The sequence below is a fragment of the Pelobates fuscus genome, chromosome 10, assembly GCF_036172605.1.
Source record: "Pelobates fuscus isolate aPelFus1 chromosome 10, aPelFus1.pri, whole genome shotgun sequence".
In the NCBI taxonomy this organism is placed as follows: domain Eukaryota; kingdom Metazoa; phylum Chordata; class Amphibia; order Anura; family Pelobatidae; genus Pelobates; species Pelobates fuscus.
In genome coordinates this window covers 103219281-103241294 of record NC_086326.1, presented here as the reverse complement: position 1 = coordinate 103241294, position 22014 = coordinate 103219281, and the positions used below count along the sequence as shown (strand labels likewise).

Below are 22014 nucleotides of genomic sequence, written 5' to 3'. Positions count from 1 at the left end.
CTACCCCCCCAAACACACACAGCACCCTACCCCCCCAAACACACACAGCACCCTACCCCCCCAAACACACACAGCACCCCACCCCCCCAAACACACACAGCACCCCACCCCCCTCACACAACATTACACACAGACACATACACTGCACCCCTCAATGCAGTATATGTGTGTGTGTGTGTGTGTGTTCAGCAGTCTTTATGTATTCAGCAGTGTGTGTGTGTGTGTGTATTCAGCAGACTGCGTGCGTGTATTCAGCAGACTGCGTACTCAGCAGTGTGCGTGTATTTAGCGGACTGTGTGTGTATTTAGCAGTCTGTCTGTGTCTCGGTGTGTGTATGTATTAAGCAGTTGGTGTGTGAATGTGTTCAGCAGTCTGTGTGTATGTATTGCATTTGTTGGAGATACTAATATAAGCTTAATTTATATCATTATTTAAATTTTTTATAATTTAACTCTCTGTTGTGTTCTTCTTTTAAAACAAAAGTTGTTAACTGTACGAGTAGTTTTTTCTAAACGTAAACCTCAGTATTCAGGTTTAATTGCCATGTTGGCACTTTGAGGGAAAAAAAGTTGGCATGTATTGCGGTTTGGGCACTCGGGCTCAAAAAGGTTCGCCATCACTGCCCTATACGGTCGGGTATCTCAGCATGTTTGTCACAAGGTATCACAGGTCTGGTTTAATGAACGCACTAGGCATAGTCTGAAAGTAGCAAAAACAAGGCTTCATACACACAGAAGAGACACATCTGGAACAGATTTGTCAATACACCAACCGTCTCTCAGAGCCAGTTGGTCAACTTGGAAACAGTAAATTTGTGCCTAGCTAACAGTGGAGAAAATGTCAGCCTCCCACACCACCAGGAATCCAGTCCCTGCTGTACAGGACCATGTAATACTGTCCTAAGGGAACAATGGGGTCTGCATAAATGAAAGGGTAATATATCACATGATCCATTTTTTATTTTTTTTGTGCTTATACAAAATATATAAAGCCCACGCAGACATCTTTATGCAGGAGACCAGCGCACAAACATTTAAAGTTGTTACCACAATAAAAAAAATAAAAAATCTTTATTAATTCATGACGCTGCCACTTTCTAAAAGCAACCCCAGGACCTCTCCCTCCTGGACAAACCAGAGATAGACCTCATCTTCCCATGCCTCAGTACTGTGGTTTAGCTTACCACTGCACACACTAGATGGTTGTCAAGGTATTCCGCACATACAATGCAGTATTCGTAGTGCTCACAGGACTGGAGAGAGGATGGAGAATGATGCGTATAGTAGTGAAAGAACTCATTGCTCCATCTTAAAAGTAACATAGCTTGTCTAACTCTCTAAAAGCATTTGATGCCAATTATTAATTATTTATAATGCACCAAAATATTCTGCAGCACTGTACAATGGGTGGACTAACCGACACATTTGTAACCAGATGAGTTGGATGCACAAGAACAGAGGAGGCTGAGGGGCCCTGCTCTATGAGCTTACATGCTATAGGCAGTGCGGTATAGTGACACAGAAGGTAAGAGTAGGGTAGAATAGCATTCACTAAGAGCTTAGTGTTTTGGGGGGTTTTTGAGGACAGTTGCAAGAGAGGAATCAGAGGGCAGGGAGGGAAAGATGTAAATTTAATTGATATGCGTTCCTGAAGAAGGGTGTTTTCAATGATTTTCAAAGGAATGGAGACCTCCAGATGCAGGATGGAGAAGAACTGTACAGCAATGAAGTGATGTTTTAAAGAGAGAAAAAAAAAAAAATAGAGCAATTTTGTTCTAGTTTTTAGAAATAATCTGCAATACGACTAAACATTAGATAGATTTTCCTAATGGGTCAAAATGCACCACTTTTAGCAAACAAAAACCTTTCATACATTAACCCAATATTTCCTGGAAGAGTCAGACACATTAACGTTAGTCAGGAAGTGATCAGAAACCAACAAATGGACTGCATGGTATGGACTCCATGGCTGCTCTTGGACCATAACCCATGCTTTGGTATAAACAAAATGTTTATACTCTTTTGCGAAGAGTATCTGCAGAAATGCAGCATAAAGCCTAAAACATGATGCCTATCTGTGCTCACTTGCATGTCAAGCTGGTAATTCTGGGATAGTTGTGGAAAAATTAATTCTAGAGTTTCTATGCACCCCTCGAAAAACAACTTGAGATATTAAGGTGATCCATAACAGTAAGTTATGTATTTGCACAGAGGGGAGTTTTATCAAGTTTGATCTCAAAACAATCTTTTTGGTACCCAGATATACAACGTGATATTCTAAACCCGGTATATATCAAATCTTAAATCCTGAGAAAATAGGGTCTGGAAGGAGACGTATACCAGAATCCTTGAGTTTAACTTGTTACTTTTAAATTGTTAAAATGATAAATAATATACGTATACAAATATTTACAGCTTGTAAGTACAATTGCCATGACTTCTACACCGCTTTGTAAAAACAAAAACTAGTTTAATAACGGAAGGCAGGGTCAAATACAAGGATCAATCAACATTCACTCTGGGTGGAGGCACAGAAAATCCTTAAACTATTAAGGACTGCAACAACTACCTCTCAATTGTGAAATACTATATGAAAACTGCAAAGTAAATTTTGTAAATATGTAATTGGCCCTATACATGTAAGGCAAGTTAATCTACAGCACCCACACATATACATTTATACATCTCGGTTCCCTCTGTCTCTGAAGACCCGAACATACCTTTTGTCACCATACACATTGCATGCAGTATTCGTACAATGGATTACATTCAATGCAGTGCTTAAAACAAACTTTCTAGTGTGGCTTTGTAGATCTCGCAGTGGCATTCAACTAGAACGTGCAAAATGTGACAAGAGTCCAAAATAGTCAAATAATAACTTTCAATTTTTCTTCTATAAAACTGCAAATTCAGTGAACCATCTTATTAATCCCAGAAAAGGGGGGACAAAATAAAAACAAAACAAGGATCAGTGGCCGGTGTATCTGAAGAAGCTGGCCAGAATTATCCTCCTGGTTGCATTTTAGTCCCTGAGGTTCTGTACAGATGTGGTATGATCGACCCAAACTGAGGTTCCGTGCCCTGCTGCAGTTCTGAAATGTAGCTGTGGCACAATCACTCGCATAACAAGAACACCACTATGTGTGGTTTGGACTCTTTTGTTGGGACAGGTTTCCCAGAGTCTGGAAAAATTCTTCCATCTCCTTCTGTAAAAGGGTGTTCCTGTTTTCAGCATCCTCCCGTGCCCGCTCTGAATTCCTGAGTTTGATTTCAAGCAAAGTGCAGTGTTTCTTCTCTTGCTCCAGTGCCTCCTGGAGGGAGCTGAACTGGAGACGTAGCTCTGCTCGCGATCTTTCCAAACTGCAAAAAACAACAAAATAAATTTTTATTGGTACATTTTTCCGGTGCAATTAGTATTTTTAATCATTTTGCAATAATGTACAATGAGTAGACAACACATTTTTACAAGTAATTAACACTTAACTTAAATGTTATTCACCTCTATGCTTATCTCTAAAGACTTTATTTCTGCAACCTCCCCCCTTTATTCAATACATTTTTTGAAATTTTTGTTTTTTATATTTATTTTTATAGTGCATAGTTTGACACGTAAACATTTCACAAGGTGAGTTACAGAGACATGGATGTTGCAACTTCTAAAGTAACAGAATTTGCCAGACATGAGGGTTAGTCGAGAGAATAATCATGATGAGTAAATTAACTACAACAGGAGTTATCAACTGAGGCCCCAATTATCAGCACATCCCTGCACCATCTGAGTAAGCTATAGTAGTAGACAGAAGTAGGAATGTGGGGTATACTAGTCATGCTGGCTAATGATTCTGCACTACATGGCCTCTGTCAGTAGCCTTGGTAGCAGTCTCGGTGCCCAGGTCACCCGATCCCCACTGATGGCAAAGGTGAGGTGGGTGCCAGGGAGTTCAGAAAAATGGGCACAGGGCAGCACTAGAATGGGTCTCCTCTCCAGCCTTGGGTTTGTGTGAGGGCCAGCACCTGTGGTCCACGATCTTGGGCTCTCTGTGTCCAAGTCCCTACCCCTTTTGGGGTGTACTGGGGATCTGGTGTTGTGGATCCTCGGCAGCTTTGGTTGGTGTTTCAAGGTTGTACTTTGAGAGGCTCTCGGCGCAGGCGGGCAGTAGAGTGAGACTGTAGTTGCAAGGCAGAAGCGCCCCGAGAAGGCCCCGTTTCCTGGTTGCATGCCACTGATCTGGTCTTCCTGCTTTGGTGTCAGCCCGGCCTCTGCTAGTTTGTAGATTGGGGCCCAGAATTTCTGGAAGATTTCTTCCAGATTGCGCGGAGTGGAATGTAATGGAGCCACTGTGAAGTTGTAGGTCCAGCCGAAGAAGAGCCTTAAGAGCTTCGTGCCTCACGTTATTAGTGTGAATGGGAACCGGCAAGATACACAGGCATGGTAAGTGCAGCACAGAGGGTCTATGGCAGGCCACAAGTGGATTTAAAGCTGCCGCAGACTTCATCAGGGAAACCCACAGTTCAGTAGTGCCCATAGGTGGGTATATATTTGCAATTGGTGAGGGATCTACCCTCACCAATTCTACTTGCAATGCGGGAGCTCGAGCGCCATGCGTCTGCTCCAAAGCCAAGCTACGCCTCCTATTTCGATACCCAAATTTACCTCCTCTGTGCATCTCAACTCCATAGCTATATAGCAGTCCTTTTTCGACCCGATCATCTCTGTCTTCCACAGTCGGAGTTAAAAAGTTCCCTGTTTAAAACCAGAACAGATACTTTTCTACCCCTACTTTTACCTTTTGTGTCACTTGCCCCACTCCCTCTAGCATGTAAGCTCATTGAGCAGGGCCCTTAATCCCTCTGTTCCTGTGCGTCCAACTTGTCTCGTTACAATTACGTGTCTGTTAGTCCACCCATTGTACAGCTCTACAGAATTTGCTGGTGCTTTATAAAAAATAATAATAATAATCATCATCATCATAAAGAAACAAGTAGTGGCACAGCTTTAACAAGTTTACAGTCTAAAGTAAATACTGTACAATTATACAGGTAAAAGTGCAATATGCAGAAGGAAGGACAATACAAAAATATATGGTTAGAAATTATTATGGAAGGTAAACGTATATAAGGAAAGGTATGGTACACTGCATTAAGGAAATGTATTAGCTGGGAGTTGGCTGAGATGCATTGTGCTTGTTAACTGTAGCCGATATGTGGTTTATGGTACAGTTGTCAAGGGCTTTGTAGGTGTGAGTCAAATAGTTTCATACCTTAAACAGGACGCTAACAGGGTTATTCACTGCCATATGCCGGAGGTTCTGGCGGAAGCTGAGGGAACGGAGGAAATTATCTGCAGCGATGGTCCAGGTAACTCAACCTGATGGCAGAGTTCCTGCCCGGAAACCCCCAACTAGTCTGAGACCGAAACAGCAACAGCGGGCGGCACAAGGGCTGCAAATCCGAGATCCTGCGCCGAAACCCTCAGCAGGTCAGAGACCCAGGCGGCGGCAGCGAGCAACACGTGGGCTGCATACCAGCGGAGACCGTGACCAAGAGAATGGGTGTACTGCAGCGGGATGCAGAATCCCAGTGGACCCTTATTACCGTTTGCGCGGGCCTGATCCCTGCCTACATGCCTTGGGTATAGGGTGAAGGTACCAAATATCCCACTGCTCACTATAGCCCCCCTGCCCACTTTACCATGTTCTTACACTCAGCGAGCTAAGCTAAATAGCCGTTGGTGGTTTCCCTAGCTAACAATACTATGCAATAGCCTACCCCTTACTAGCACTGTCCTCATGTTTAAGTTCACGACTATACAATTGTTTATAGCTGATACAGAGGTCTATGTTACTATAGGAAAGTGAAGCATTTTTGACACCTCTCAACCTCGCTATGCCTTTTCATGTATATTCTTGTATACACCAATGGGATGTGTCACTGTATGCCTGTCTGTTATAATTTGCACTTATAACATCTTGCGACTAAACCACTACGAATGCAGAATAACCATAAAAAGTGCAGGTACTAACGTACTCTTGATTATTGGAAAAAACAAAAACGTACATGTCCCTAGTTTTAAGCAGTATGTTTAGCTTGTGACATCACGACTATATTGGTATGGTGAAAATAGCACAGTTAAGCATTAATTGTTCTATTTAAATTCATTTTTACTCTAATGTTCTAACTGTATGGTCAAGCTTGAAAAATATATATACAAATGTGCAAACTGTAATGCCACTATCTAACTCTTGCAACTCTTACATAACGCTGTTGTGGCGTCTGTTAACTCTCTGTAACCAACTGCACTACATAAATAAAGAATAAAAAAAAAACAGGGTTATTCACTAAATTGAAAAGGACTTTTTTTTGGTCAGAATAGCCGAAGTGGAAAAATTCAGCTATACAGTTTAGCCAATTTGGCCTTAACCCCTTAAGGACACATGACATGTGTGACATGTCATGATTCCCTTTTATTCCTGAAGTTTGGTCCTTAAGGGGTTAAATATGAAATTCACTTGGAATTTTCACTTTAGTAAATAACCCCAATAATCCCTTTGTAAGAATTGACAGTGTTGATGATAACAGAAGACGAAAAGAGAGAGTATGGAGAGGGTAACCTAAACTTCTAGATGTTCACAATTTTTTTATTTTTTTTATTATATATTTACGTATGAAATTTGGACGTTTCCAAATCATGCTAGCTGCAGAAGGTAACCACTATTAACCACCATGAGTAAAGTACAGCATTTGAAGAGTTAACTTGTGCTGCTTAGGTGCTACTTCTCGGCTATCTCGGTACCATGAGACTGACAACATAATATATTCTCTAATTTCAACACCCATTACTCTGTGTGATAACTAGGAGGTGGGTTTATCAGCTTAATACCAAGATAGGAAACTTTAGGATTGTGTGAGTGAAGGGGTGCCCTTACCGAAACATGAGGGAGAAGGATAGTACATCTCCTATTTAACCCTGTACACTCCGTCCTCCATGTATCCAGTGGTCACACTCACACTGAGCAGTATATTACGATTACAGTACAGTACTTTTGTAGAAATACGCGCGAGACAGTGGCGATGCCGGGGCAGCGGAGGGAAGGTCTGCGGGGACGGGTCCCACGTAGCAGATCGTGACCAATCCTACCCCCCCCCCCCCTCCCCTGCCTTCTCGCCTTGTCCGTCTTCTTACCGTTACTTTGTACGACATGCCACTGAGGTGCTAGTCTGGGGGAGAACGGGAGCAGAGACGACGGTGGTGGAACACTTGCACAGCGCTACACACTACCCATTTCTAACACATAGCACATGAGGCATTGTGCCACTACTACCTACCTCCGACGTTTAACCCCCAAAGTCTCAAGATAAAAACTGACCGATACACTACATACAGGAACCTACAGAATTACCATGACCGACCACGGTCCCTATACCTCTCCCCCCCCCCCCCCCCTAATACCCCAAGCACATGCAGTACAGCTTATAACCTCGTACTACCTGCACCATAGCAAAAAGGACAAAGCCTTCTCCACCATGACCTTAATATTACTCATAACGCAATTAAGCAGTAGATGGGAAGGAGATGATCACCTTCTTAACACACACTATAACCCCATTAGTTCGCACATGACCTCTGGCTAGGGGGACTGTGATACAGTGGAACGATACATCAACGAGCTTATACTACATAATGAGACTGATCTCTTCCACAACCCACGGACCACTTCACCCGAGCACTGACAGCCCCATGACAGAAACACACCTGAAGCAGACACAACCATGAGGACCGAATTTGGTTACTGACTTTAGACAGAAGGGATACCCCTGCTTTCTACCGACAGGCTAGGGGTAATGATAACCACTGCTCCCCCGTAAGGCGGCTTTACTGAGATCTGCGAGTCCTCAGACAAAGCCAACCTCAGAACGCAATTGCTATGGCTCAGCTCTAGTGGGTAATAGCTGGTTAAATGTCATGGATACCTGATATACCCTGCTTATTTACTATGGGACACCAAATGGATCCTCCTGTACTATGTCCTACACTGGAATGATGGAATTATTCTTAATTGCTCTAGCAGGTATAGTTAAACTATGATGTATTACTGACCATGTGCCACACCCATACTCCTTAAACTTCCGACCATGCAATTTATTGTGAATATAATCACCCACAAACTCCTATTACGTGTATAGAAAAAACAGAGAGAGAAAACACAAAAAAAAAAAACCAACAAACAAAACAAAACATATGGAAAGTAAAGATGTAGCAGTTATTGTTCGCCAACTCAATGTTCCGATGTACTGTTGATTTGTTCATGTAATACTTAAGCCTATTACTGCTGTTGTAGCAGCATAGGTAATGTTATACTAATTTCTTTACTTCAATAAAGATTTACAAAAAAAAAAAAAAAAAAAGAAATACGCCAATCTTCTACATGAGATACTTTGTTGTTTCTTCAAAAAGTTACATAGAATATCATGTCCGTCACGTTGTATTAGTGATTACCACAGGTTACTTTCTAAGCAATCGAGCGGTTTAGCTCACCTATATATCACTTTATTCGGGAGAGTTCATTAATACTATTTTTAGACATTCTGCCTTATTAGTTAATCACTTATCCAGGCACTAATAAGCTATATTCGTACTACAGCGATTCCGTGTATTAAACTGTCGGAATAATTAAAATTATTAATTACCCTAATACCATATGAATAAGTTATACATCCCTATAGATACCTACATCTAATTTGTATTTAGATACAATTGAGCTAATTATATCCATTCATTTGGATTGATCAGCGGGCTAACTGTAGCCGTACATGTGTAGAAATACATACACTTAAAGGGACACTCCAGGCACCCAGACCACTTCTGCTCATTGGAGTGGTCTGGGTGCCAACTCCCACTACCCTTAACCCTGCAAGTGTAATTATTGCCGTTTTTCATAAACTGCAATTATTACATTGCAGGGTTAACTCCACCTCTAGTGGCTGTCTACTAGACTGCCACTAGAGGTCACTTCCTAGTTTCTAGCACAGGTTTCCTGTGCTAGAGCGTCGCTGGACGTCCTCACGCTGTGTGAGGACCTCCAGCGTAGCTCAAAACCCCACAGGAAAGCATTGAAATTATTTTTCAATGCTTTCCTATGGGGAGACGTAATGCGCATGCGCGGCATTTCCGCGCATGTGCATTAGGTCTCCTCGGCCGACGTAATCACAAGGAGGAGCGGCGCGGAGGCGGAGACAGCGGCGAGGGACATCGCCGCTGTCCCAGGTAAGTCACTGAAGGGGTTTTCACCCCTTCAGTAACCGGGGATTGGGGGGTGGGAGGGAGAGGGACCCTCCAGTGCCAGAAAAACGGGTCGTTTTTCTGGCACTGGAGTTTCCCTTTAACTGTTTATGTGTTCTTTTATTTTTAACTTTTTTCACATAGAGCACTTATATAGAAAGTGGTGTTTGTCTTGTTTTTCTGTCCGATTTGGACTTTTAAATCACCTATTAAACAATATATATATATATATATATATATATATATATATATATATAATATATATATATATATATATATATATATATACACACACACACACACACACACACACACACACTGGCCTCTTCTGTTAGAAGATTATTTTTTTAAAGACAGAACTTCCTCCTGTTCCACAGATTATCTTTAGGAAAGGGAAACGTTTTAAAAGTGTCTTGGCACCCAGCACTTTTAGAAATAGAGGGATGTGGGATTTTATACATGTGGCCAGGGCCGGACTGGGAAAAAAATTAGGCCCGGGCATTTTTCAATCAGAGTGGCCCCCTTAGAAGGGGGCGGGGCCAGAGAGGGTGTGTTTTGTCATCACTAATGACAAGTACGCCCCCTCTCAAAGTGAGCATGTTGGTTTAATGCGCAGAGCCCCACTGAAGAGCTCTGGCATTAGAAAAAGGCCCTGAATTTGTTCTGCGCAGCGCAAGCAAATTTAATAACATGCTTGCACTGAGTTTGCTTTTAAATTGTCTCTGGTGTCTCCACAAGTGGGATACCAGAGGACAAAAGGGCCAGGAAAGTGCATGGTGCATGGTGCATATGTTTGGAGCCTGCTTGTAGGATTGCATGTGTGTAGAGTGTGGTGTGGTATTGTGTAAATAGGTCAATTTAATTTGTGTTTGTGGTGTAATATGTGTGGCTAGGGGCTGTAGAGAGTGTGTGTATAGGGGGCATAGTGTTATAGGGGATGTAGAGAGTGTGTGCATATGGGCTGTAGTGTGTGTGTATAGGTGACGTAGTGTATGAAGGGGTTGTAGAGAGGGTGTGTTTAGAGAATGTTGTATGTGTTTGCTGACAAGGAATGCAGTGTGTGTGTAGGTGGTGCAGTGTGTGTGTAGGATATCTACTGTGTAAAAGACCCAGAGTGTGTATAGGAGATTGTGTGTGTGTGTGTAGAGGATTAAGAGTGCATATAGGGTAAGGGATCTAGCGTGTATCTGGAGCGTCATGTGTGTAGTGGTGCAGTGTGAGGGGAGCTGTAGTGTGTGTGTGTATATATATTTGGACGTATTGTATGTGTGAGGGGCGCTGTGTGTGAGGGTGTTTTTATCTGCTGTCACATTCTAGGTTTCTAATTGTCTTTGTCTGTTAACTCAGTGAGGGTTATTTTATATTATATATAAAATATTATATATATTATATATAAAAACTAATGAAATCTGTCAACATTGAAGTTGCTGTTTAGTAGATAGGAGAGTGCGCTGGATCTTGTGTATTGTATAATATGGCCCCCAGCAGCACCCCATTTAAGCATGTTCAGGTGAGTGCAACCATCCCCCATGTTTCATATATATATATATATATATATATATATATATATATATAGCCAACTCCTTGGTTTTGCACCCCTCCCTGTTACAGGTGCCTCATCTCAGGTCCCTATTTAGCCTTGTACTGCAGAGAGCCTCAGATGGAATTTTTTCCCAAGTAAGTGGGTTAATCTCATAAGAGCAGACATTAGACTGTTAGAGTAGGAACTGCCAAAGATGGGGTACATTGACGTTGTGGCAGGCGTATGCAATGTATGATCATATAATGTAACTAAATCCCCATTATAATTTTTTTTTGCCTAGATTAGGTGTTTTTAAAAAAACTTTTAAAAACTAATGAAATCTGTCAACATTGAAGTTGCTGTTTAGTAGATAGGAGAGTGCGCTGGATCTTGTGTATTGTTTATTGTGTATATATATATATATATATATATATATATATATATGTGTGTGTGTGTGTGTGCGCTGTAAATGTGTGGGCGAGGGTGCGCTGTGTGTGTTTGGGGGGTGCGCTGTGTGTCTGGATGCGCTGTGTGTCTGGGGTTGCTGTGTGTGTGTGTGCCTGGGGTTGCTGTGTGTGTGTGCCTGGGGGTGCTGTGTGTGTGTGTCTGGGGGTGCTGTGTGTGTGTGTCTGGGGGTGCTGTGTGTGTGTGTGTCTGGGGGTGCTGTGTGTGTCTGGGGGTGCTGTTTGTGTGTGTCTGAGGGTGCTGTGTGTGTGTGTCTGAGGGTGCTGTGTGTGTGTGTCTGAGGGTGCTGTGTGTGTGTCTGAGGGTGCTGTGTGTGTGTCTGAGGGTGCTGTGTGTGTGTCTGAGGGTGCTGTGTGTGTGTGTGTCTGAGGGTGCTGTGTGTGTGTGATGGTGTTGTGTGTGTGTGTGTGTCTGAGGGTGTTGTGTGTGTCTGGGTGCTGTGTGTGTTATTTAAATTTAAACCTGCAGGCTAGAGTTCACTCTCGCGAGATCTGAGCGTTGCCGCGGTTGCAGCTGGCCTGAGCTCCGCCGGTCCTCTCTCCTGCCGTCCTCCCTCCCTCCCGGCGGCCGCATGTCAGTGCCTGTGGCCCGGTGAGGGAGATCTTTGATCTCCCCACCTGTCCATGGAGGCACACAGCAGGGCCGGTGCTCAGGTAGCGCTGGCCCTGCAGGGACTGGCAGGGGAGATCCTGTGATCTCCCCTGCCGGCCTCGGCCCCACGGCCATCGCAGCCCACCGGGCATTTGCCCGGTGTGCCCAATGGCCAGTATGTGGCTCATGCAAAAGTTGTCATCATAAGAACCAAAAAATGTATTAGTTTTGTAGTTCAAAAACTAAAAAGAAATTTTAAATTAAGGAACACATCACATGTAATTCTACACATGTGGTATATCTTCTAACATGTGTATGTGGAACTCAATATGTTGGATGGACAATTAGACCAGTGAAAAAAAGATTTTTAGAGCACTGTAATAATATCAAAAATAAATTATTAACCCACTCAGTTCCCGTTCACTGTAACAGGTGTCAAAATTTCAATCCCAATATTTTTTTCATGTATTGGGATTTAAAAGGTGTCTTTGGATAAAAGAGGTGGTGATCTGGTACTTAAATTAAGACAGAGAGAAGGCTATTGGATTCATACTTTAAAAACAATGCAACCTGATGGTATGAATGTAGATTTTGATATGGCTTGTTTCCTATAAAATATGGTTTATGTGTATTAACTATTTATGATTATTTTTGTTTTAATATGATTGTTTTATAGTTTTGTTTTTATATTGGTCTTTCTTTTTCTTTTTTCCTTTTTACGATCAATCTGTTTTTATATGATGGACTTTTTCCATCTCTGGAGAGCATTTGCGTTCCAATATAAATTTAGAAGTTCTGGCTACAATTTCCAATGTCCGAGCATAAAGAAGAAGTGGAACGCATTTGCGTTCCAATACAGACTCGTTGCCGCTTCCAGAAGAAGTGGAACGCATTTGCGTTCCAGCACAGACTCTTTGCCACTTCCGGTTGTTATCCGAGAATGAGGCTTGGGACGCAAGCACGAAATTGAAGCGCGAAAAGAAAACGAAGTCTGACGGACGGGTTTACTTTCAGGTGGATCGATTTGAAAGACTCTTCTAGGATTGGTTACATGTTTATTGAAGTTTTCTCTGGCTGGGTATTTAAAGGACCACTCTAGGCACCCAGACCACTTCAGCTTAATGAGGTGGTCTGGGTGCCAGGTCCTTCTAGGGTTAACCCATTTTTTCATAAACATAGCAGTTTCAGAGAAACTGCTATGTTTATGAATGGGTTAAGCCTTCCCCCTATGTCCTCTAGTGGCTGTCTCATTGACAGCCGCTAGAGGCGCTTGCGTGCTTCTCACTGTGATTTTCACAGTGAGAGCACGCCAGCGTCCATAGGAAAGCATTATGAATGCTTTCCTATGTGACCGGCTGAATGGGCGCGCAGCTCTTGCCGCGCGTGAGCATTCAGCCGACGGGGAGGAGAAGAGGCAGATCGGAGGAGGAGAGCTCTCCGCCCAGCGCTGGAAAAAGGTAAGATTTAACCCCTTTACCCTTTCCAGAGCCGGGCGGGAGGGGGTCCCTGAGGGTGGGGGCACCCTCAGGGCACTCTAGTGCCAGGAAAACGAGTATGTTTTCCTGGCACTAGAGTGGTCCTTTAAAGTGTATGTGTGTGTGTTATATTTGTATTGTTGCCACAAGCCATTGACGAAGTCATTCAGACGAAACGCGTAGGGTGGCAAGCTTTATTCTATTACTGAATTTTTAATTGTGGACTTTCTAAATCTACCTTGTCTCCATATCCTGATGGTTATATCTGTTCCTGGTGGGAAGACATTGAGTTTGATTTGCTGAGCCCTTTTACCACTGTCATTTTGTAAGTGCATACAATAAAGCTATTTTTAATACTATACAGCTATACACTATGTTCTTTTTTGTGCTTTGTTTCAAGCATTCATCTTTATATAAGAGAAGAAAAGAAGCACTTGAAGAGGACTGGTTATACCCTGCCTTTTTATTCCTATGTTTGTGAGTGCATTTTAGTCTTCCTTTTTATGTTTTTTTAAAATGTTTATTTTTAGGTTGTGCTTTTTAATGTTTATATATTTTATATATATTTTTTTTCTGTGAACATCTAGAAGTTTAGGTTACCCTCTCCATCCTCTTTCTCTTTTCATTTAATGCCACATGGGGTTATCCTTTATCCCCCATTAGGAGAGGCGTAACACTCTGGCTCCATTTCTTTTCTTTTCTTTCTTTTTCAATCTGATAGATTGATAGCAGAAGACACTCAAATGGTGGAAGAGGTAAATACGAGATCCAGAAAAGAACAGTCACGGAGGTTAGGGTATGAAAGGAGCAAAATGAAAAAATAAAACTCAACAGCGTGTCTTTGCATTGTTACACTCAGTAATTTCTAGTAGAAATTCAATTTGGATTTAACTACAATTATGTCACAAACGTCTGCTGTTGCCAATACTGAACATGTTCTAAACAGATTACAGTGAAAGGGAATTGGAATTATGAAAATCAGATGGATAAACACTTGGAGGCGAAAGCCAGTATGCCATAAGAAAAAGTGTAGTTTTCGTACCTTTGTATTCTACTTTCATATTCCTGCCTCTGTTTACTTAGCTCTGTCTTCATCTCGGTCACCATCCGGTGGCATGTGTCCCAGGCCTCTACCGATCCTGAAGTCAGTGCATCACTGTGCTCACTGCTGCTCACACACATCTCCAACCTCTCAGTGCTGTCCACGAGGCATATGGTGCCCCTTTGGCTTTGTGAAGGAGAATCCTGCCATCCAGTCTCAGAACCCTGGGATACTTGACTTCTGCATACTGAGCAACTGCCCAGAGAGTCTGTTACAGATACATTACAGGAGGAGGACCAAGTGCTGTTGTGCAGAGATGGCGGACAGGATGGGACATTGTCATACGTTGATAGACGCTGTACTGAGTCCTTGTGAGAAATAGAAGTGATTAGGTTATATGGTACATTTTGCAATTGATAATAAATTGGTATGAAATACAACTGCAGCATGCATTAGTGACATGTTGAAGCCCGTTTTACAAAGCCCACATTAGGATATTACAACATGTATTAAAAACCTACTTGGTTTCATATACTTTTGGAAATGTTGCCAAGAGATTTCCCTTCAGTGTTGTACTCTATTATAGCTTTCTAATAAAGTAAACCTATACTTTTTGTTTATTAGTTTCCTGGAAGCACACGGACATATTTATTGTCCTCTTTCTCCCCTCCACCTGACAAGATTATTTCACAGACTCTTCCTTAACTCTCTGAAACCAACCAACATATCTATTAATCAGTTTACCATTTACAAAAAAAGTCCCCTATTGTTTAAAAGGCCAGCAATTCCTATGTTTACTTTTCATCACAATACAAATGAGGGCTGTTTTCCTTTAAAGGGACACAATGGTCACCAGAACAACTACAGCATATTGAATTTGTTCTGGTGAGTAGAATCATTACCGTCAGGCTTTTTGCTGTAAACACTGTCTTTTCAGAGTAAATGCAGTGTTTACATTACAGCCTAGTGATAACTTCACTGGCCACTCCTCAGATGGCTGTTAGAGATCCTTCCAGGGTCATGGCTGCCTAAAACGCATCCAAACATTCAGTATCTCCTCCCTCTGCATGCAAACACTGAACTTTCCTCATAGAGATTCATTGATTAATTTCATCTCTATGAGGAGATGCTGATGAGCCAGGGCTGTGTTTGAATCATGCTGGCTCTACCCCTGATCTGCCTCTTTGTCAGTCTCAGCCAATACTATGGAGAAGCACTGTGATTGGATAAGGCTACCACTTCTGATGATGTCAGCAGACTGCTTGTTTTTTTTTTGAGGCAGACAGCAGGCAGAGTTACAGCTTCAGGCTTGAATACAGTAAGATTTTGCTACATTTATGAAGGCATGAGGGGCCCAGGGGGGCAAGATGGTGGTTTTAACACTATAGGCTCAGGAATACATGTTTGTGTTCCTGACCTTATAGTGATCCTTTAAATAAAGATTAAATGTAATATAGACTATGCGTTAGGGATCGAAGCAAGGAAAGGGGACAAAAATAAATAATTAAATATTTAAAAAAATATTTTTTTAAAAAGGTTTTCATAAAAAATGCCCCCTCAATTACATAGATACACAAACACACACACTCCATTATATACACATACACTACACAAACACACTGCATTATATAAACACACTACACAAACACACTGTGTATATAATGCAGTGTGTGTGTATAATGCAGTGTGTGTAGTGTGTATATAATGCAGAGTGTTTATATAATGCAAACTGCATTATATAAACACACTACACAAACACACTGTTTATATAATGCAGTGTGTTTATATAATGCAGTGTGCGTGTGTTTGTGTAGTGTTTATATAATGCAGTGTGTTTGTGTAGTGCACACTGCATTTACTATACACACACTACACAAATACACACACTTTGCATTTAGTATATACAGCATTCACTTTACGCACACACTGCATTCACTTTACACACACTACCCACACACTACACAAACACGCTGCATTCATTATATATCATTAATATCATTTATATGCAGATGACACACAAATCTACCTGTCCTCCCCTGATCTCTCTCCACCCACCTTGACTCGTGTTTCTGACTACCTCTCTGCTATTTCCAACTGGATGGCTGTTCACTTCCTTAAACTCAACCTGTCCAAAACAGAACTTCTAGTTTATCCTCACTCAAGTGTTGCTACTCCTGTGTCTGTCTCCATCCAAGTCAACGGCGCTACTATCACCTCTACCTCACAGGCTCGCTGCCTAGGGGTTCTTTTCGATTCTAACCTCTCTTTTACTCCCCATGTCCAATCGATAGTCAAATCCTGTCGCTTCCAACTCAATAACATAGCGCGCATCCGCCCATATCTAACGCCAGACGCAGCTAAGATACTGGTTCATGCTGTTGTTCTCTCTCGCCTCGACTGCAATCCCCTTCTCACCGGTCTTAAATGTTCCCAGCTTGCACCGCTGCAATCTATAATGAATGCGGCTGCGAGGCTTATTTTCCTGTCCAGTCGCACCTCCCACGCCTTCCACGCTCTGTCAGTCCCTGCATTGGCTTCCAGTTAGATATAGGGCCCAATTCAAAATTCTGGCGCTTGCTTACAAATCCCTACATAATGCTGCTCCAACATACCTATCCTCCCTCATACACAAGTATGTCCCGGCGAGACCCCTGCGCTCAGCCCAAGACCTACGCCTATCCTCTGCCCGGATCCCCACCTCTGACGCTCGCCTTCAAGACTTCTCTAGGGCTGCACCTATTCTGTGGAACTCCCTTCCCTCCTCAATAAGACTTTCACCCAGCCTCCACTCCTTCAAAAAATCTTTGAAAACTCACTTCTTCATTAAAGCGTATCAATTAAACTGTCAGCAGGCTTCTCATCCCCCACCCCATGACTCCTTTCCTGCAACGGTCAAAAATGACCTACCAAGCACTCAATAAACCCTTCTCTAACAAACTATTTAATTCCCCTACTCTAACCCTTTGTGTCACTATACCCCACTCCCTCTAGCATGTAAGCTAATTGAGCAGGGCCCTTAACCCCCTCTGTTCCTGTATGTCCAATGGTCTGACCTCAATTATGTGTCTGTTAGTCCACCCATTGTACAGCGCTACGGAATTTGTTGGCGCTATATAAATAATAAAATAATAATAATAATTATTATATACACACTACACAAACACACACAGCTCCCGTCTAAACACACTGCATCCACTACACATGGCATGTATATTTTGTGCATTTACCTTTAGAAATAGTTAGTTTTTTTTCAAAATGGTAAATGTACAGAATATTGGTAAGTTATCGGCTATCGGCCTGAAAGTTCACAGTATATTGGTATCGGCTCTAAAAAAATCAATCTCAGTCGATCCCTACTATGCGTGCATTATTTTGTAATACTACCATTGCTTTTAGTCAGTGGCCATCTATAAGTTTTCTTTGGACTTGGCCAAACACTGTCAAGATTGCTAGATCTTTCAGCTATTCGTCAGTTTCCTACCAAGTTTTATAGTAGGAAAGATGCAAAGGCCTTGACCTTACAGTGTAGGGGTAAGCAACGTTACGCACATCTCCCATCATTTTATCACAGCCATACTGATAGCAATGCATCAGGGGAGATGATGTAGTCCACAACATCTTGAGTGCCAAAGGTTGCTTACCCCTGTTATAGTGGATGGTCTTAACCCCCAGCAGAAGTAACAAAAATCATGTTTAGGACTAGTCAAAGTTCAGTGCTAGACATCAAAGTATGGGGTGGGGGAGCCTTTCATTGTAATCACAGCTCCACTTTGGAAGCATAATACAGTAAACCATGCAGTTTTCTACAGGCAAAATGATATATCACCATAGTATCTATTAGTTGAATGGGATAAGTTCATTTTAGGGAACTCCTCACCCATTACTACACATGTATATAAAACGCTACATAATTAGACAAGCAGGTTACTAGAGAAGATAATTACAAAGAAAAATAGATAAAACGCTTACTGGTGGAACAACGAAGAAAGAGAAGTGAAAGATAGGACCAGAGGGTTTAAATAACAGCAGTGAGTGACAAACTCAACTTGTGTTACTCTGACAATGCCAAAAGGCAAGCTTGCACAGACACACATTTGAAGCACAGTCACATGCGGACATAGGCACAGCCAGAGTCTGAGCTTCAGTAAAGGACACATCCATATCATGGAAGTAATGCTTCCATCCTAAAAGCATTTAAAACATGACCCTCCCCCCTCCCCCCCCCCCGCACCCCTACCCTAGCAAGGTTAAACCAGATTAACAGATAATATCACAATTTAGTCAAGCAAACAATACTACTGAGAACACAAACTCACTGAATTAAAAAATTATAATTAAATAAAAAGAAAATCACAAATGAGTCAGTGCTCAATATTATTATATGGTGTTCCTCTGAAAAATGTGAACGTGCATGAATCAAAAGTTGTATTTTTGACAACCATGAAAAATAAAAAAGCCTACCATTTAATGTGTTTGTCTAGTTATTATATGCACTAGTATTCTGTGTATAGCAATACATACGCATACATTTGTCTAGCGTAAAAATAGAAGTCATGCCAAATGCGAACCAAAATACTATTAAAGCAGGGCTCGACAAATCCCAGGCACCAAGTCGCTGTGGCGACTAGGATTTTTGTCCTGGCGCCTGGGACTTGTTGGCCCATTCAGCCCCCGACGTGGTTGGCTGCCCATCAGTGCACATTAGTCAGTGCGTGTCAGTCAATGAGTGTGTTTAGGTGACCAGTCTTCTTCCAATCACATGGGAAAGGGTTTTTTACTCACCTTTTTCCCAACATTGTGTTGATCTTGCCGCAGCTGGCCCTGCCTCCATGACTGCGATAATCAATCTTGATAATCTGAGCCAATCCAATGCTTTCCCATAGGAAAGCATTGGGAGGCTATTGCACATGTGTGGCAAAACACCACCCTGCGCCAAATCAGCATCTCCTCATAGAGATGCATTCAATCAATTTATCTGTATGGGAAACGTTCAGCGTTTCTACGCCGCTAAACATAGGTGCTGCGCACTGTGCAGCCCTGACCCAGGATGCACACCAGAGGCCGCCTGAGTGACTGTCACTAGAAGTGTTACAAAGAAAGACTGAATACTGCACTCTTGCTGGGATCCTGGTGCTACCAGACCTGGGGCTGGCTCTCACCACCGTAATAGTTAAAGTTGTGGTACAGGCACTCAGAGGTACATTTTGCAGCAGACTTTATTGGAAAAAGTGCAATGTTTCAATCTCAATTAGATCTTTCTCAAGATTGAGAGAAGTGTTACAAGGCAGCAATGTAAATACTGCCTTTTCTCTGAAAAGGTAGGGTTTACATTGAAAAGTGTGCAGGGACAGATTATAGACACGAGAATAACTATATAAAGCTGTAGTGGTTCAGGTGACTATAGTGTCTCTAAGAATTGTATTTTTGACATTGAAAACCCTGGCTCCCAACTTTTTTTGCCGGCTCCTAGATTCCAAGCAAATTTGTCAAGCACTGTATTAAAGAAAATACAATTACTAAGTGACTTCATTTAGAAACCATTATAATAAAGTGATGCGACTACAGATAGTGATAGATATTACTGAGCGAATACTAGCATAAATCTCAATGTTCAAATGACACCGTGACAAAGGTGACCATAAGAAGTAATCCTCCTCTGCATAATTTTTTACGCAAACGAAGACACAAGGCTATAAATTGTGTCCAGACTGACGCTCAGACTTAGTGCAAGAGACTCTTTTATTAGTAGGTAACGGACAAATGGATTTTAGTACTAGAGATTGTTCTTACAAACTTTTACACACACACACACACACAACCTGACACTACATTCACAATACACACATACTGTATTCCCTATACCCACACACACTCACTGTATTCCCTATAAACATACACTCAGGGCCGGTGCAAGGATTTATGCCGCCCAAGGCAAAAGTAAAGTTTGCCGCCCCCCCCCCCCCCCCATGTGACATCACAATGCCCCATCCATATGATCTGCCATGTTAACTAACGCCAGTGCTGCAGTGCCGCCATGTTTACATTAATAGGCCTGCAGGGACAGGCTATAGACACCAGAACCACTACATTAAGCTGAAGTGGTTCTGGGGACTATAGTGTTTCTTTAACCCCTTAAGGACACATGCCATGTGTGACATGTCATAATTCCCTTTTATTCCAGAAGTTTGGTCCTTAAGGGGTTAATGTGAGGTAAATTAGAGATTAGTGCCACGAATAATATGCTAGATTGCCTACTTACAACCAGATGGGGATGATGATGGGCTCTAGCTGCAGTCTGGCTCCACTGGTCTGGTGTAGAACAGCCTCTCTGAAGGCTGTTTGTAACTGTGGTCACAAAAATCAATGTTCTGGGAGAACGGGAAGCAGCTCCATTCTTTGGGGGCCCTTTACACAGCTCAAAGTCTGGGTCCCAGGGTCCACCTTCATGTTTCACCAATGAGTTTGTTCACAGGGGGTGGAATGTGTAGGGGATGTCCTGATATGTGTGTAAGGAATGCATTGTGTGAATCTGTGTTTGTATGTGTAAGGGCTGCAAGGTATGTTTCTGTGTATGTACGGGATGCAGTGTGTGCGTCTGTAAGGGGTGCATTGAATGTGTGTAAGGAATGCATTGTGCGTTTCTGTGTGTGCAAGGGATGCATCGTGTGTAAGGGTTGCATTGCTTGTGTGTGTGTGTCTGTTTGTGTGATGCATTGTGTGTTTTTCTGTGTGTAAGGGGTGCATTGTGTGTGTGTGATGGGTGTCAATCTCTTCCCCCCTCCCTTGTCCCTCTCTTCTCCCCCCCCCTTGTCCCTCTCTTCTCCCCCCCCCTTGTCCCTCTCTTCTCCCCCCCCATGTCCCTCTCTTCTCCCCCCCTCTCTTGTCACTCTCTTCTCCCCTGCTTGTCCCTCTCTTCTCCCCTGCTTGTCCCTCTCTTCTCCCCTGTTGTCACTCTCTTCTCCCCTGTTGTCACTCTCTTCTCCCCTGTTGTCACTCTCATTCCCCCTCCCTGTCAATTTATCCCCCCACCATCCCTGTCAATTTATCCCCCCACCCTCCCTGTCAATTTATTCCCCCCATCCCTTTTAATGTATCCCCCCCTTCCCTTTCAATTTATCCCCCCCCCCCTTTCAATTCCCCTCCCTTCCCTTTCAATTTATCCCCCTCCCTATCAATTTATCCCCCCCTTTCAATTGATCCGCTCGGGCGGCTGCAGCATGAGGGGGGCCGGCGCTCCTGGGGGCTGCCTAGTCCGCCTTACAGGTAGCGCCAGCCCTGCATTCACTACATCATCTACAAAAGACACTAAATCCACTATACCCACACACAACACCCCCTTTACTCATAAGCTGAAGTTTATTGTAATTATGGTAATGGTCCTTTAATTTTTTTAAATACATTTTCTAGTAAAAATATATTGGTGCCTCTTTTCATGCTATTGTATATCTGTGTTGCAAGATGCTGTGCTGGCTACAAGGCCTTGTGGTGCAGGTATTCACTGACCACAGCTCTATGTGCTTGCAAGATTTTGGTCGAATGGGGGGTGACCCCTGTGGGCACATTCGGGGGCCCTAACATTTCAGATGGTAGTGCTGATCCCTATTGTTCCATCCATTCCATACTAACCTCAGCTAACACT

General features: G+C 42.6%; 1 protein-coding gene across 3 annotated transcripts in view; it reads right to left on the bottom strand.

Moving 5' to 3' along the window:
• Positions 1–1710: 1710 nt before the first annotated feature.
• ARHGAP22 (Rho GTPase activating protein 22) overlaps positions 1711–22014 on the bottom strand; it is a 129196-nt gene continuing 108892 nt past the window's right edge. For all 3 annotated transcript variants that reach the window (XM_063434679.1, XM_063434680.1, XM_063434681.1), the window contains 2 exons: positions 14376–14743; positions 1711–3360 (listed from right to left, as the gene is read on the bottom strand). In XM_063434679.1, coding sequence (XP_063290749.1) covers positions 3138–3360; positions 14376–14743 — 591 coding nt within the window. In that variant the 3' untranslated portion in view covers positions 1711–3137. The remainder of the gene's footprint in view (positions 3361–14375; positions 14744–22014) is intronic.